We start from the raw sequence: 13,576 nt of genomic DNA on the forward strand, positions 1-13,576 counted from the left end.
GGTTCGAGCACACCATTCGGCAAATCACACAGAAGTGTCATCCATCCCATCTAAACTCATCTTTCGAAAATTCCACATTTTTTCCTTCCCACACACTCATACATTTTCCCTTTATAAAACAAGTTGTATCATGTTTAAGGTCCTAAGCGTTCTAGCAGCAATTAACGTCCAAACAAATCACATTCAAACATTAATCTAGGTGGTCAAGGAATGGTTATAACAAATCAAGGGGTGGCTATCCAACGATATTTTCAGCAGGCAAAACATATGCAGTTTTATAAAACAGGCCAGTAGGTTGTGTTTATAAAACTGGGACAAAACATGCATCAAAGGATGAGATTGAACTTGCCGTCTTCAAAGTCTTCCGGGAAGTCCTGATCGAGGTACTGTCCTTCAGGTTCGGGGTCGCGGAACTGGACCTCGTTCACTTGCTCGCAGTACTGCTCGTCGACGGGTTCTCCCTCATTCACACCGTGATCTACGACGCACACAAGCAAGCACACAATCAAGAAAAAGAAATAAATGTTTTATCGCTGAGCTCGAATCGGAAACAATTAAGATATATGGAGACATGAGTAATATTTTTGGGCGGTTTTCTAATGGCATGGTCAAAAGTATATTAGAAATAGTGTGGTAAAGTTTCAGGTCGATCGGAGGATTTTTTTTGGCGCACAAAATGACGAGTTAAAGGAGTGGTTAGGGTTAAACAGGGATTTCGGGGACTTCTTTGTAATTAGTTTTGAAAAGGGAAGGACTTAATTGTAATTTCCAAAAAAAATGCACAGGTTACTCTGAAAAGGGCCAGGGGCATAATAAGAATTATGTTTATACGGTGGAGGGTTTATTTGTGAATAGGAAAAATAGGAAGGTCTCTTTTGTAAAAGCACTAGAGAGGTAGGAGGGTTCTTAATAAAATAGAGAAAAAGGCAGGGGGTTTTGTGGCAAAAATCCACCTTCTTCCTCCTCCCTCCACGGGAAACAGAGGAAGGGAGGGGCGGTCGCCGGCGGCCCTGGGCCACGGTGGCGGATGGGAGGAGGGGGAAAAGGGGCAGTGCCGCGCGTGCTGCGCGTGGGCGTGCACAGGAGCGGCCAACGGCGAAGGCGGGGCACGCACGTGGTTCTGCTCGCTGGCGGTCGTGGGGGTTCGAGCGTCGAGGCAGGCGAGCGGCACGGCGGCTCAGCGAGGCGGAGTGGCAAGGGGCGGCTGGCGTCGAGCTGCGAGCGGCGCGGCCGCGTGGTGCACGCGTGGCCAGGGGTGCGCGCGTGCCGCGCGTTTGGACGGCCGGGAGTGGAGTGCGCGCGTGCGCGTGGACAGGAGCGGGGAGCGGCCGGGGTGAGGGCGGTGGCCGGCGAGCGGCGCGTCGCGTGTGCGGGAGCACGGCAGAGGAGAGGAAGGAGAGGGGGAGGGAAAAGAAAAAGGGAAAAGAAAAAAGAAAAATGGGAAAAGAAAAAGGGGGGGAGAGAGATTCGCGGCGGAAATTTCGGCGACGACCACGGCGGTGTCGGGCACGCGTGGCGGTCGCGAGCGCGTGCGGAACGAGAGATAGAACGGGGATTGGAATCGGGTGTCGGAAAAGGTTCCGGGGAATTAGGGCTCAGGGGTTTATGAATGATTTGAGCTCAACGATGATAGAGATTTGAAAATATTTTTAGCGTGTGCTTTAATTGGTAAATTTTTGGGCTGTTACATCATATTGTCTTTAGTTAGTGTAACCCCTTTCTTTAAAAACCAAAAAATGATTTTTTTTTTATTTTTAGCGGAACTTTTATTTTCCAGGATCTACAAAACGCCGGGGTTGCTTCATTAGTCATCAGATTTGATTACGTGGATTGAAACTTGTAGAGTTTGACTTTTTAAAAATCGTGGCCGGCCTGCCAGAAAACAGGGCGATTGATCTGCATCATCTCGTAATTTCCCCACAGCTAATGGAAATGGACCTCATTCTCAAACCACGGGATGAATTCACGGGACAGCTCCGAGCTAACCTCGCGCGTGCTTCTCCAGGGAGGCAGGCAGACAAGCTCCGGTACGACGGACGCCCTGAACGGGCCGGAGTTGGCTTGCTTGGTCGCCACGACTCCGTGAGGACGTCTGCTCGGTACACCACGCCACCACGGTGCTGTACGTTGCTCTTTGCCGATAGAAGCAACCTATGCACAGTTGTACAGTATCGAGCGTACGCATCGTCGAATAGGCGGGATCGGAGTACCACGCTCTGATCAGAAACCGTCTGCAAGCAACCAACCCGGCTTGAACACGATTGGCAGCCCTCCCGTCAGTCGTCTTGTCCTTGCTCGGTTGCCCTGACCCGATCTCCGGTGGCGGTGGCGTCCTCGGGCCGCCACCGCACCACTGTCCGGCGACGGCGAGCGCGGCGACACCGGTCAGTGCATCGGTGGGGCTCGGTGAAAAAGCACGCGCTGCAGCCTGCAGGTTGCCGCGGCACGCGCATGGTCCCCGGCAAGGCCGAGGTGACTGAGGAGAACCAAATAACATCCGGATTGAACTCAGGCTCAAGTGAAAACCAGCCAAGGGCAGCAGTAACTCGAGACGAGAATGATCAGGCATCCCGGCGGCATCTGACGACGCGCCGCGGGGACAGGGACCAGCAGCCGCGACCACTGACCAGCACACAGCAGGCACGGGAGAGGCGAGAAAAAGTCCGCAGGTCGGCCAAGGACCAGTCGCCGGCCGGCACGTCACCCTGGTAGATCGCGCACGTACCACGGTCGCACTGTCGCCGGCGATTACTGCGGCGAGGAGGGCAGGGGGCGACTCGTCCTGCATGCTGCGTCCTGTGCCGCGACGTTTCCAGTTTTTCGTTCACCCATCTGCAGCGTCGCTTACCGCTTGCGATTTTGTGAAAGCAGGGAGCCAGGGAAGGAGAATGCAGTCAGCTCAAGCGCCTGTACCGGCCGGCGGCCGGCGGCGGCGTCTCCGATGGCCGCGGTCACTCTGTCAACCAGCATCATTAACTCCGGGCTGGCGGCCGGCCGCCATGCTGGCTGGCTGGCGCCGCACCTAGCTAGCGTTCGAACAAGCGACGCGAGGGCGCCTCCGTCCACGCGCGGTCACAACTCACATGGCGGTTTCGTACGCTGAGCCAGACAGGGCACGTAACGCGAAAGAGAAACCTATGGATCGATCCCGTGGGACTGGGACTCCGGCAGCAGCGGGACGCGGCACTGCACTGCGCCACCGGATAAGCCACGCGCGCCGGCGATGTGCCAGCATGTGTGCCTGTCCCACGTGGCAGCGTGGGCGTCAACTTGCGGGAGGGAGGGCACTGTCGCCCTCGGGCTCGCGTCGGTGGTCTGGCTCGGGATCACAGCGGCTCGCGGGGCCGAGGTCGCTTTCCGGGGGTCAAATCCGGCAACCCCGTCGCCCATTCGCCGGCCCTGCCCCCTGCTCCTCAGGCGCCGCGCCACTCCCAACTCCCAACTTGCGCTCGCTAAAATAACCAACTCGCAGCCGACGCCCCGCATCCCCCCTCTGTTTTCCTCCTCCCCTGCCCCCGCGTTCCCACTCCCCTGCCCGCCCTGCGCCGCGCGCCGCACGGGGGCTTCGTTACTTGAACGGGAGCTACCGCGGGCAGGTTGATGAGTGAGCCGGCCGGCGCCAGCCTCGTCTAGAGCGAGAGCCGGCAATGAGGGTGTACATCACGGCGGGCGCTGACGACGACGCGGTGATGAAGCCCAAGGCGGCGGCGCCGCAGCCTCAGCAGCAGCAGCAGGCGGCGGCGCGGCGCGGGTGCCGCTCCGCCGTCGTCACGGGGCTCCTCGCCGGGGTGCTCCTCTTCCGCGCCGCGCTCCTCGCCGTCGAGGCCGGCGCCTCCCTCTGCCCTTCCGCGACCGGTAAGGCCGTCACCTCTCACCTCACAGTAGCCGTTCGCTTACCGCGTACGGTGCTGGTCGGCACCAGCAGCTTGCTTTTGCTGCTACTGCTACTCCCCATTCCGATGCGTAATCCTACCTGCCATGGGGCTCGAGCAGGGTGCCTGGACTGGCGGGCGGGGCTCGGGCGCTGGCTCTACGGCGGCGGCGGCGGCGGCGGCGACGCGATGGAGGTGAGTGAGTCCGACTCCGACCCGCCCGGCTCGTTGCGTTAGGCTGGTAGTAGAGTGATAGGCGCCGAGTTGTGTTAGGCGCCGGGCTTTTGACATTTTTTACGTCGCCGCCGCCGCGGCCTGCTCCGATCCTCACGCGGTTTCTATCTGGTTCGGCTCCTTGGCGGCGAGCGGCGCTCACTTTCACGGGGGCGGAGGCGGACGGGAATGTCAGGGCCCGGTGGCCAGCACGTCGCGGCGGCGTCGCCGACCACGTGGCCGCCCGGCCGCGCCGTCCTGCTGACAGGTAGGGCCATGTTACGACAGACCAAGCTAATTAGGCATGTCAAAGTCAACAACTACTCCTACTCGTAGTTCTTCAAATATCTTATTTGGTCTTGGTCAAGTTACGCCGGAAAAACTGCCTAATTTGACGAGGTCCGGGCGGGGATCGGTACTGGCAGTAGCAGATACTGAAAGCAGAAGTAGGTTCGCGTGACCTGCACTGCCGCGCTCCATTATTCCTACGCGGGCCCTACGAGACGAGCTGGTGGCTTGGCTTGGATGGGACATGCTTTGTTGCCAGCCGCTACGGGTGGTCGTCGGGAGCCGGAAGGCAGCAGTCGCCTGTGACTCGCTCGCTAGGATTCCCTCGCTCCTCTCCCTCTGGCTAGCTACGAGCCTGGGACGTGTCACGGCGGCGGCATGAGATCCAGCTCGGCCGATGGGGCCCCGCGCTTGGAGCTACGTGGATCTCGCCACCGGGTGCGGATCCGTGGCCCGTGAGCCTGACTGCTGCCGGTGCCGGAGCCAGCCATCGCCCGTGGCTGGCTCCATGCGCGCCCTTGTGAGTTGTGACTCCTCCCGATCTGAGATCGTGCCCGGGAATGATTGCTATTGCTTCATGCATTGCAGCTCCTCGTGAGAAACCTACTGTCTACCTGATCATTGGCTGGGGCGGTTATTTCTGTAGTTGACGTGTACAACAGAAAGCCCTGCTCGATCCAATATAGGCTTCAATCTTTGCACGTAGTACATCATCAGTACATGCAATGTAACAATTTAGGAACTTTTTTTTAGGTCTGGCAAACCTTTTTCCCTGCCAGACCCAAGAGGAGTTAAACATTTCTCACATGGGTCCGTGGAACCGTCAGGAATTCATGAAGGAATGGAGGAGGACTCACAGGGCGGCGACCCTGTTGGATCCCGTGGTGGTGGAAGCGGCGCCCGACTCCCTGGACGCGCTCATGGCGGAGATGGGCGCCGCGCTGGCGTCCTACGACGGCCGGCTCGACATGGAGGCCGTGGCGGTCAAGATGATGGCCATGGTATGTTCCCGCCCCACGCGTCCTCCGTTATGGCCTTTACTAATAATCTTCCACTGAACTTTGGTAAGCTGGCATCATGCCCTGCATGTTACCACCTTAGCTCGAGCAAGTGCTTTCAGCTTTCCACGGCGAAAGACTGCATCGTATATGAGGTCCGCTTTTTTGCCCGTTCCCTAGATTAGACTGAAACGTATGTGGCTTACGTGTACATTACATTATTGCTATCGTGATGGACCTGTAGTGATCTACACATGCCAGCCTGTGGCAGTGTGGCCGTATGGTCTTCTAGCACGCCGGGTTTCAGCCATAGGATCAGCAAGTAGGCCCTGTTTAGTTCCCACCCCATAAACTCCGTAAACACAAAAAAATCATCACATCGAATATTTCGACACATGCATGGAGTACTAAATGAAGTCTATTTATAAAACTTTTTGCATAGATGGGCTATAAACCGCGAGACGAATCTAATGAGCCTACTTAATCCATGATTTGCAACAGTGATTTTACAGTAACCATCTGTTAATTATTAATTAATCTTAGATTAATTAGCATCATTAGATTCGTCTCGTGATTTACAACTCGTCTGTGCAAAAAAATTTGTAAATAGACTTCATTTAGTACTTCAAATTAGTAAGATTCCAACGCAAAAAAAATTTGCGCTGGAACTAAACAGGGCCTAAGCTTTAACAAAATGGCAGGAAATGACCCTTGTCAAGGGAACATCGGGAAATCTTTTTGGTCCAAAGATCTATCGCATACGAACTATTGCATTCCAAAGATCAAGTATTTACATGATCTTTGATCTTGATTTTAACTCTTGTGTAAAACAAAAATGTGTTCCCCCAGCTGTTGAAGATGGACCGGAAGGTGAAGTCATCGAGGGTCCGGGCGCTGTTCAAACGGCACCTGGCCTCGCTGGGCGTCCCCAAGAGCGTGCACTGCCTCACGCTGCGCCTGGCCGAGGAGTTCGCGGTGAACTCGGCGGCGCGCTCCCCGGTGCCGCCGCCGGAGCACGCGCCCCGCCTCACCGACGCCTCCTACCTCCACGTCGCGCTCGTCACCGACAACGTGCTCGCGGCCGCCGTGGCGGTGGCCTCCGCCGCGCGGAGCGCCGCCAACCCGGGCAGGCTGGTGTTCCACGTCGTCACGGACAAGAAGAGCTACGTGCCGATGCACTCGTGGTTCGCGCTGCACCCGGCGTCGCCCGCCGCCGTCGAGGTCAAGGGCCTGCACCAGTTCGACTGGCGCGACGGCGGCGTCGTCGCCTCGGTCATGAGGACGGTCGAGGAGGTGCAGAGGAGCTCGCTCGACTACCACCGGTCTGGCGGATCATCAGCGGAGAGGGAGCACAGACGCCTCCAAGCGTCCAAGCCGAGCACGTTCTCGCTCCTCAACTACCTCAAGATCCATCTCCCAGAGGTAAAAATCGAAGCCCGGATGCATGGTCACGTCTGAATTTGATGTGCTTTATTTGTGCCAACTATTGCCATGGTCTGACGAGCTGGCTTGAGCAGTTCTTCCCTGAGCTTGGGCGGGTGGTGCTCCTCGACGACGACGTCGTGGTGCGCAAGGACTTGACAGGGCTGTGGGAGCAGGACCTCGACGGGAACATCATCGGCGCGGTCGGCGCTCGCGAAGGCGGCGGCATCTGCACCGACAAGACCTTGGGAGATCACCTGAATTTCTCGGACCCTGCCGTGTCAGGCCTCCTCAGCTCGCAATGCGCCTGGTCGTGGGGCGTCAACATCATCGACCTCGACGCGTGGCGACGAACAAACGTTACCGAGACGTACCAGCTCTGGCTACAAAAGGCAAGTTAACCTATCGAGAACTCTGAAACTCTGAACATTACCATGCCAGGAGCGATGCAAACAGTACAGTCACCTTATTCGTTCTGCCATTCCGTTGCGCCATGTGCAGAACCGGGAGTCGGGCTTCAGGCTGTGGCAGATGGCCTCGCTGCCGCCGGCTCTGATCGCGTTCGACGGGCGCGTGCAGGCGATCGAACCGCTGTGGCATCTGCCAGGCCTCGGCCGGCGCGTGCCGGACCCCGAGGCGGCGCGCTCCTCCGCCGTCCTGCACTTCAGCGGGCCGCGGAAGCCGTGGCTGGAGGTCGCGTTCCCGGAGCTGCGGCAGCTGTGGCTCGGCCACCTGAACGCGTCGGATAGTTTCCTGCAGGGATGCGGTGTGCTCGAATGGCAGTAAATGGGAGCAACAGGAATCGAGCTGGGTGGGGGAAAAAACAAGTACTACAGTATTTTGGTTCAGGATTACCGGTTCAGAGCTGGGGGTTCTGGGAGAGGGAAGTAGGTGTTGCCTGCAGTCTCTCCTCACCTTCAGTTTCTGCAGTCTGCACACGATGGGCATATTCTAGTCAGTTCAGTGTGACACTAGAACTGCTTGATGTATATATACTGAATTACTGATCAAGGGGGACATTTATTTCGGACCACAGAGTAAACATCACATAAACTTTCAGAGAAACCGTAATGTAGGATTCATCTTCAACTATAAGATGTACATTGGGTTCGCCCATGCTGGAGGAAACTATAAGATGTACATGTTTATTTAAATATTTAATTGACACTCGATATATGTTCCATTTCATCCCCTTGCCATTTTTGTTTCTTGAGATAATTCGCCAATTCCCCCCCCCCCCCCCCCCCCCTTGTTCAACTGCACCCTAACGCCATTTTGGGCCACAAGTGCACATGCCTATATAAACGGCACATGGCCTGCTAAACACAACAAGTGGGCCAACTGCATCGGCCTCCTGATCATCGGATTCGTTGCTCATGAAGTCATGAAGAGGTGAGCAGGGAAGAAGATCTCGAGAACAAAAAAATGATATGATATTGTTGGAAACGAGTACGGGGACGGTATTTTGGTAATGTCAAAAACGTGACTATCCGATCAAAAACACATCAATAGCGATAAAAAAAACTATCAAAATGGTATTTTAAAAATGATGTATTTGTCAAACTGCTTGACACGACACAGGGAATCAAAACTCCAATCAACATATTTATGGTATCACTTTAACATTTTAACATTTGGGGTTTACAATGCTAGCATTTTGACATTACCGTTTCAACATTTTAACATGAAATGTTGAACATGTATTAAAATAGTTGAAATATCCTACACAAAATGTTGAATTATTAACTTATTTTTTGAAAGATACATGTTTATATACTATAATGAATTACTGTCTGAAAGTATTAAAAGAAAGACAGAATAAGGCTGGCCTTTCTCGCAAGCTGGGCCGTACTGGGCCTTCTGCTCCTGCTTTCCTTTACCTTGCTGGTGGGCTTCGCCCAAAAAAAAAGGACGGCGGCTCTCTCTTCTCTCTCTCGGCCTTCTTTCCTAGCGGCGACGCCAGGGCGAGTGGCGTGGCGGCCGGCGGCTCTCTCTTCTCTTTCTCACGCCTTCTCTCTCTCCGTCTCTCGGCCTTCTTCTTTCCTTGCCAGCTCTTCTTCGTCGGGAGCTTCGCCGGCCGACAAGGGTATGCCCGCCCCATTCCCTTCCCTTCCTTTCCTGCTGTGCGAAATCGAACACCCAAACCCCAACTATGCTATTTGTATTCGGATCTGACCCTATATTTTACCTACTAACTTCGATCCTATACTGGGTCCTCCCCTGGAATTAGATTCTTTCCTTTTTCTCATTTTCTGCGGCACTGCGACCAATCCGTCTTTCTCTCCACCCTGTCGAATTTACTGTGATTCATTTGCTGCGTGTCATGTACACAGAGTTGGCTTCCATTATCCTCCGCCGCTGATGTCGAGGCTGCGTGCTTTGTGGCAAGCTTCCTTCAACGCCTCCAAGAGAGGTATCTCCTTCCCAGAAACCAGAACCTTTTTGCTGAGATTGCTGTCTGCTGTTTGGTTCATTTCCGCTTAATGCTTCTCGTAGCCTTGCCGTGCATAACCTTGGAGCTGTTTGTGCCGTTCAGCAATAACTAGAAAAAGGTGTGGTCGAGGCCATGGCTCTCTCTACCGAGCATTAGGACTTAGTTTCTTGTGTCGGAATGTCACGCAATGATTATTGTGTTGCTAGGATGCAGGATAAGAATTTTCTTAGTGATGAATTGTTATTGAGAATTATACACGATATGGAATTTGCAGGCATATCAGATTGACAGCTACATATTAATCATGTTGATTGTTGAAGTTTTATTATGAAAATAGACTATAATGTCAGTTTCATTCCAAATCTACAATTAGTAGCCTTTAGCTGGTATATATGACATAGTTGCTGTTACTCATGCATTGCGATTTGAATTTTTGAAATAAATGCATGGTGTACGGGATTTATGATGTTTCTGTAGGAAGAGAAGATTTTACTCATTTGTAACCAAGGAACTTATAGAAATTGTTCTTTATAAGTGAGAAGAATAAATTCTTCTGGAGAGCCTTCTTAAATATTTTGGCCTATATTTATGTTTTTTTGCCTATATCTTAATTTGCAGCTCTTGTATGGAGTTCAGATGATCTAATGCCACCAAGCGAAAGGTATATCTTCAATTTCAACTCAAAAGATGAGCTGAAGAGGTGGCATTTGTACTCAGATTCAGAGTACGGAGGTATTGCCTCAGTTAATTTTACTTTTATAAATGTGAATTGCTGTGGTTTCTCTAAATACGGAAAGTCTGAAACGATAGCATAATTTGTTTGTTGTGTTTTGTGACTGGAAGATACTTATGCATGATTCATATTATTAATCATTGCCTGGTGTTGAAAGTGCTCCTTTGGTTTTGTTCTTTCTCAGAATATGTTAAGAATATGCTTTGTTGAGTTTCTGATTTTTCATTTTAGAATAACGTGTTTTACTTCGATCCTGTCCTGGTAGGCCCCACTATTTGTCTTTTAGACTCATCCTAGACCTAAACCTTCCTAATGTACAATCATTTCAATGGAAATTGATTACAAACTATTATACTACATGGAAATATAGCAGGCAATCCATTCGTCGAATTCTCCCTTTGCCTACATTGTCGCCCTTTTTTTTTGGCATCTCATGATTATGGGCAGGGGTCATATATAACGCTTCTTAGAATTTGCTGACTGCAATACTGATCCAAATTGGATTTGACCACCCTTATGTTTTTCAACCAGTGCATATTCGATAATTCATAAACTTGTGTTCTACTGTATCACTTGTTGCTAATTATTAAGCAATAGATCAGATAACTGCCAATGTCAAACGTGTAGAACCTTCCTCTTCTGTATGAACAGGAAAAGCATTCACACTTTTAGTTTATTGTGTAGTGATATAGTTGTGCTTTAGAATAAATATGTGAGTTGTCTTCCTATTTCTCTTTGTGAATTCGACATACCATATTTCTCTTAAAAAGATAATACCTTACAGTTACATCTCTCTTAAATCTGTATATGTTTTCATGTAATCTGATTGGGTTATTATCCAGGTTTGTCTTCTGCATCATTGGAGATAACTGATAGCACTGCTGGTGCAGATACTTCATTGACTGGTACTAAATGTTTGACCGTTCTTAACTTTTCCTGCTTGTGTCAATCATATGAAGTTAGGTTTGAATTTATTGATTTTATATTACAAGGAAAAATGATGTAAATGCAGTGTCTTTCATTTTCCATCATAAACCTCATGAACCATGAAATGCCTTCTAGTGTTGTTCTTAGGAACTGTCTGAGGCTCTGAGTAAGTCCAATTATCAGTGAATACCAACTGCTGTTTGTAAGCTTGACAACTTTGTCATCACCAGCTGTTGTTTGTAACAACTTTGTCATCTTTTTTTTCTTTTTTTTCACATGTGCATTCTGGAAGGTGTGTTTTCTGGTAATCTTTCATCGGATATGTCTGAGGACTCAACATGGAGGATCAGGCGCTATGGATTCTGCGGAATGCGATCAAAGAAGGTACAGTTTCTGTTTCTGATTGACGTTGGGATTGTTACTTCCGTAAATATTCAGCCCATTTCGGCAATGTTGTGCTATCCTTAGACACACACACTAATGTTGTCACCGATGCTAGTAAAACATTTCTGTTGAAGGTCTCGAGAAGCAGTTATCATCTGCTATCCAAATATAACAAAATAGAAGTGCTTCTAGATGCAACTGCAATACTAAGTATACCCTCACAAGGCTTAAGAGGGCCGAACATGCTAGGACTACCTTTTGATCATATTTTACTGTTTCCTGGAGGTTGGTGAATTCATGTATGGTGTCTTAGGCTTCAGTGAATAATGCTTGCATAAGACTATATTCTAAATCTGTAAAATAAGAAACATATGTACTTTCTTAAGTAAGATACATGCTGGATTTCTGCAGAAGTTATTCTGCTAGGTGCTAATACCAGAAAAGTCCTCTCTGCTGCGTGTTTCAGTTTGATGGTTTCATTGACCTTGATGCATATGATACAATAGCAATGAAGATCAAAGGGGATGGAAGATGCTACATATCTACCGTATGTATTCCGAGCCAAGAGTCATTCTTGAACGTTTGATCTCCAGTCAGTATTGTTCTGCATAGTCTGAATCTTTTAAGTGCAGATATACACAGAGAATTGGGTGAATTCACCAGGACAACAAGAAGATAATTCATGGCAGGCTTTTGTGCACACACCTCAGGACAGATGGCAAATACTGAAGGTAAAATACAATCATTCAAAATCCAAAATATGTGAAAGTTTATGATAAACACCAGTTTGTGTTTCATTCAGATCCCTCTTGATCACTATTTACCTACATGGAGAGGAAATGTGATTGAGGCAAAGTTGGAAATGAATCCTGCTCGTATTGTGGGAATGTCTCTCTCTGTAAATGCAGAAGGTGGTGTTCCTGGTGCCAAGACTGGGACTGGTGATTTTAGGCTAGAAGTTGATTGGATCAAGGCATTGAGAACAGTGTGAGGTCCACTGGCATTTTCTTACTCTTCTGTTTCACGCGGCGCTGCCATTGCTGGAATTTTGTCAGCGACCAATACCTGATGACTACACGAGTAAACAGTAGTTCAGAGTGCCCCACTCCTGTATGTACTTTTAGGTGTATGAAATGTTTGCTGGTAAACATGGAAGGCTGCTGCAGTTCGGCACCAATGAATAATAAATACTGTTTTCCATTTGTGGTTTATAAATAAATGATTAGGTAAAAAATGCAACACTTGTCATTTGAAGCTGCACCAATTGGATAGATGTTTCTTTTCTCGTTAATATATGATTAGCTAATACATTGATGCTCCATGTGTCCTGTCTGTAGTTCCAAGTTAGGAGTTGCCTTCTATCGAACTGTTCTGGATACCACTGTTTGTATTTGATATTTACTTGTGTCGTGGGCTTTTGGGGTACCCACAGTTGGGTGGCGGAACTATGGTTTTAAATAGCGGGCTAAGGGGTTTAGCTGTTGGATTAAAAAAAAACAGCTAATAGCGGGCTAAATGAGGCTTTAGCCGGCTATAGCGGCTAAATTACACATGGGTTCAAATTGCGGTACCATACCTTAAATAGCTATAGCGAGCTTTAGCGGAAGCTATAGCGGGAGATTTAAAACCTTGGGCGGAACGCACCCGCCTATTCCCCGAGGGGAAGTACTTGGGGAAGTGCAAAGCGATTAGGCCGATCTAGCTTGGGGGCAAGAACGCAAGAACACACGGATTTAGAGTGGTTCGGGCCGCCGGAGCGTAATACCCTACATCTATCGTGTGGTGTATTGCTCTTAGTATGAATGAGTCTATCTTCTGCCCAGCCGGCCTTGAGTCCTTCTCTAGCGGGCGTCCCCTTTTTATAGTGCAAGGAGGACGCGTACACAGGCGTCGGACCCCGACAGGTGGGCTCAACAAGGATGTATAATATACTACGTAGGAAGCTTTAATGGAGCTACAGCGGTTGAGAATCTCTTCTCGGATATGCTTCATTGCCCTGTAGACTCTCTGACCGAGGGGGGTTTCTCCATCGTCCCATCGGCGAGGCGCCCGTTGGGGCAATGTAACTTGCGGCGTAGTCTGTCGAGGCTACCGTGTAGGCGTCATAATGGCGAAGCCAAGCCGTCGCGTCCAACTGGCATAGTAGACTGATATACGCAGCGTGGGCGGCGCCAGCGACTGCTCTGCGCTCCTTGGTAACACGCGACCAATAGTGCAACCTGGCAAAAGCCGCCTCGGGCTTTGTTGTGGCAGAGCGCACTTCCACCTACCGCATTGAATGCGGTAGGTTGGCGAGTCTTCCAGT

The 13,576-nt window shown here is 50.6% G+C and overlaps 2 protein-coding genes across 5 annotated transcripts; both read left to right on the forward strand.

Moving 5' to 3' along the window:
• Nucleotides 1-3,401: 3,401 nt before the first annotated feature.
• Nucleotides 3,402-7,979, forward strand: LOC120707899 (probable galacturonosyltransferase 15). Of its 3 annotated transcripts, none has more exons than XM_039992956.1 (6): nt 3,402-3,855; nt 3,994-4,067; nt 5,201-5,374; nt 6,221-6,793; nt 6,889-7,185; nt 7,295-7,979. In XM_039992956.1, exons 1-6 carry the CDS (start codon nt 3,648-3,650, stop codon nt 7,577-7,579), a joined length of 1,611 nt encoding a protein of 536 aa, XP_039848890.1. In that variant the 5' UTR covers nt 3,402-3,647; the 3' UTR covers nt 7,580-7,979. The 3 variants fall into 3 exon arrangements, with proteins under 3 accessions (XP_039848890.1, XP_039848891.1, XP_039848892.1); XM_039992957.1 differs by having other exon boundaries at nt 3,408-3,855; nt 3,994-4,353; nt 7,295-7,967; XM_039992958.1 differs by lacking the exons at nt 3,402-3,855; nt 3,994-4,067 and adding an exon at nt 4,388-5,100 and having other exon boundaries at nt 7,295-7,967.
• Nucleotides 7,980-8,709: 730 nt separating this feature from the next.
• On the forward strand, nt 8,710-12,510 carry LOC120707900 (probable complex I intermediate-associated protein 30). 2 transcript variants are annotated; one of them, XM_039992959.1, is made up of 8 exons: nt 8,710-8,879; nt 9,127-9,206; nt 9,846-9,959; nt 10,803-10,865; nt 11,180-11,271; nt 11,738-11,818; nt 11,904-12,002; nt 12,074-12,510. In XM_039992959.1, exons 2-8 carry the CDS (start codon nt 9,155-9,157, stop codon nt 12,260-12,262), a joined length of 690 nt encoding a protein of 229 aa, XP_039848893.1. In that variant the 5' UTR covers nt 8,710-8,879; nt 9,127-9,154; the 3' UTR covers nt 12,263-12,510. The 2 variants fall into 2 exon arrangements, with proteins under 2 accessions (XP_039848893.1, XP_039848894.1); XM_039992960.1 differs by having other exon boundaries at nt 12,058-12,473.
• Nucleotides 12,511-13,576: the final 1,066 nt, after the last annotated feature.

Source organism: Panicum virgatum, chromosome 5K (assembly GCF_016808335.1).
Source record: "Panicum virgatum strain AP13 chromosome 5K, P.virgatum_v5, whole genome shotgun sequence".
Lineage (NCBI taxonomy): Eukaryota > Viridiplantae > Streptophyta > Magnoliopsida > Poales > Poaceae > Panicum > Panicum virgatum.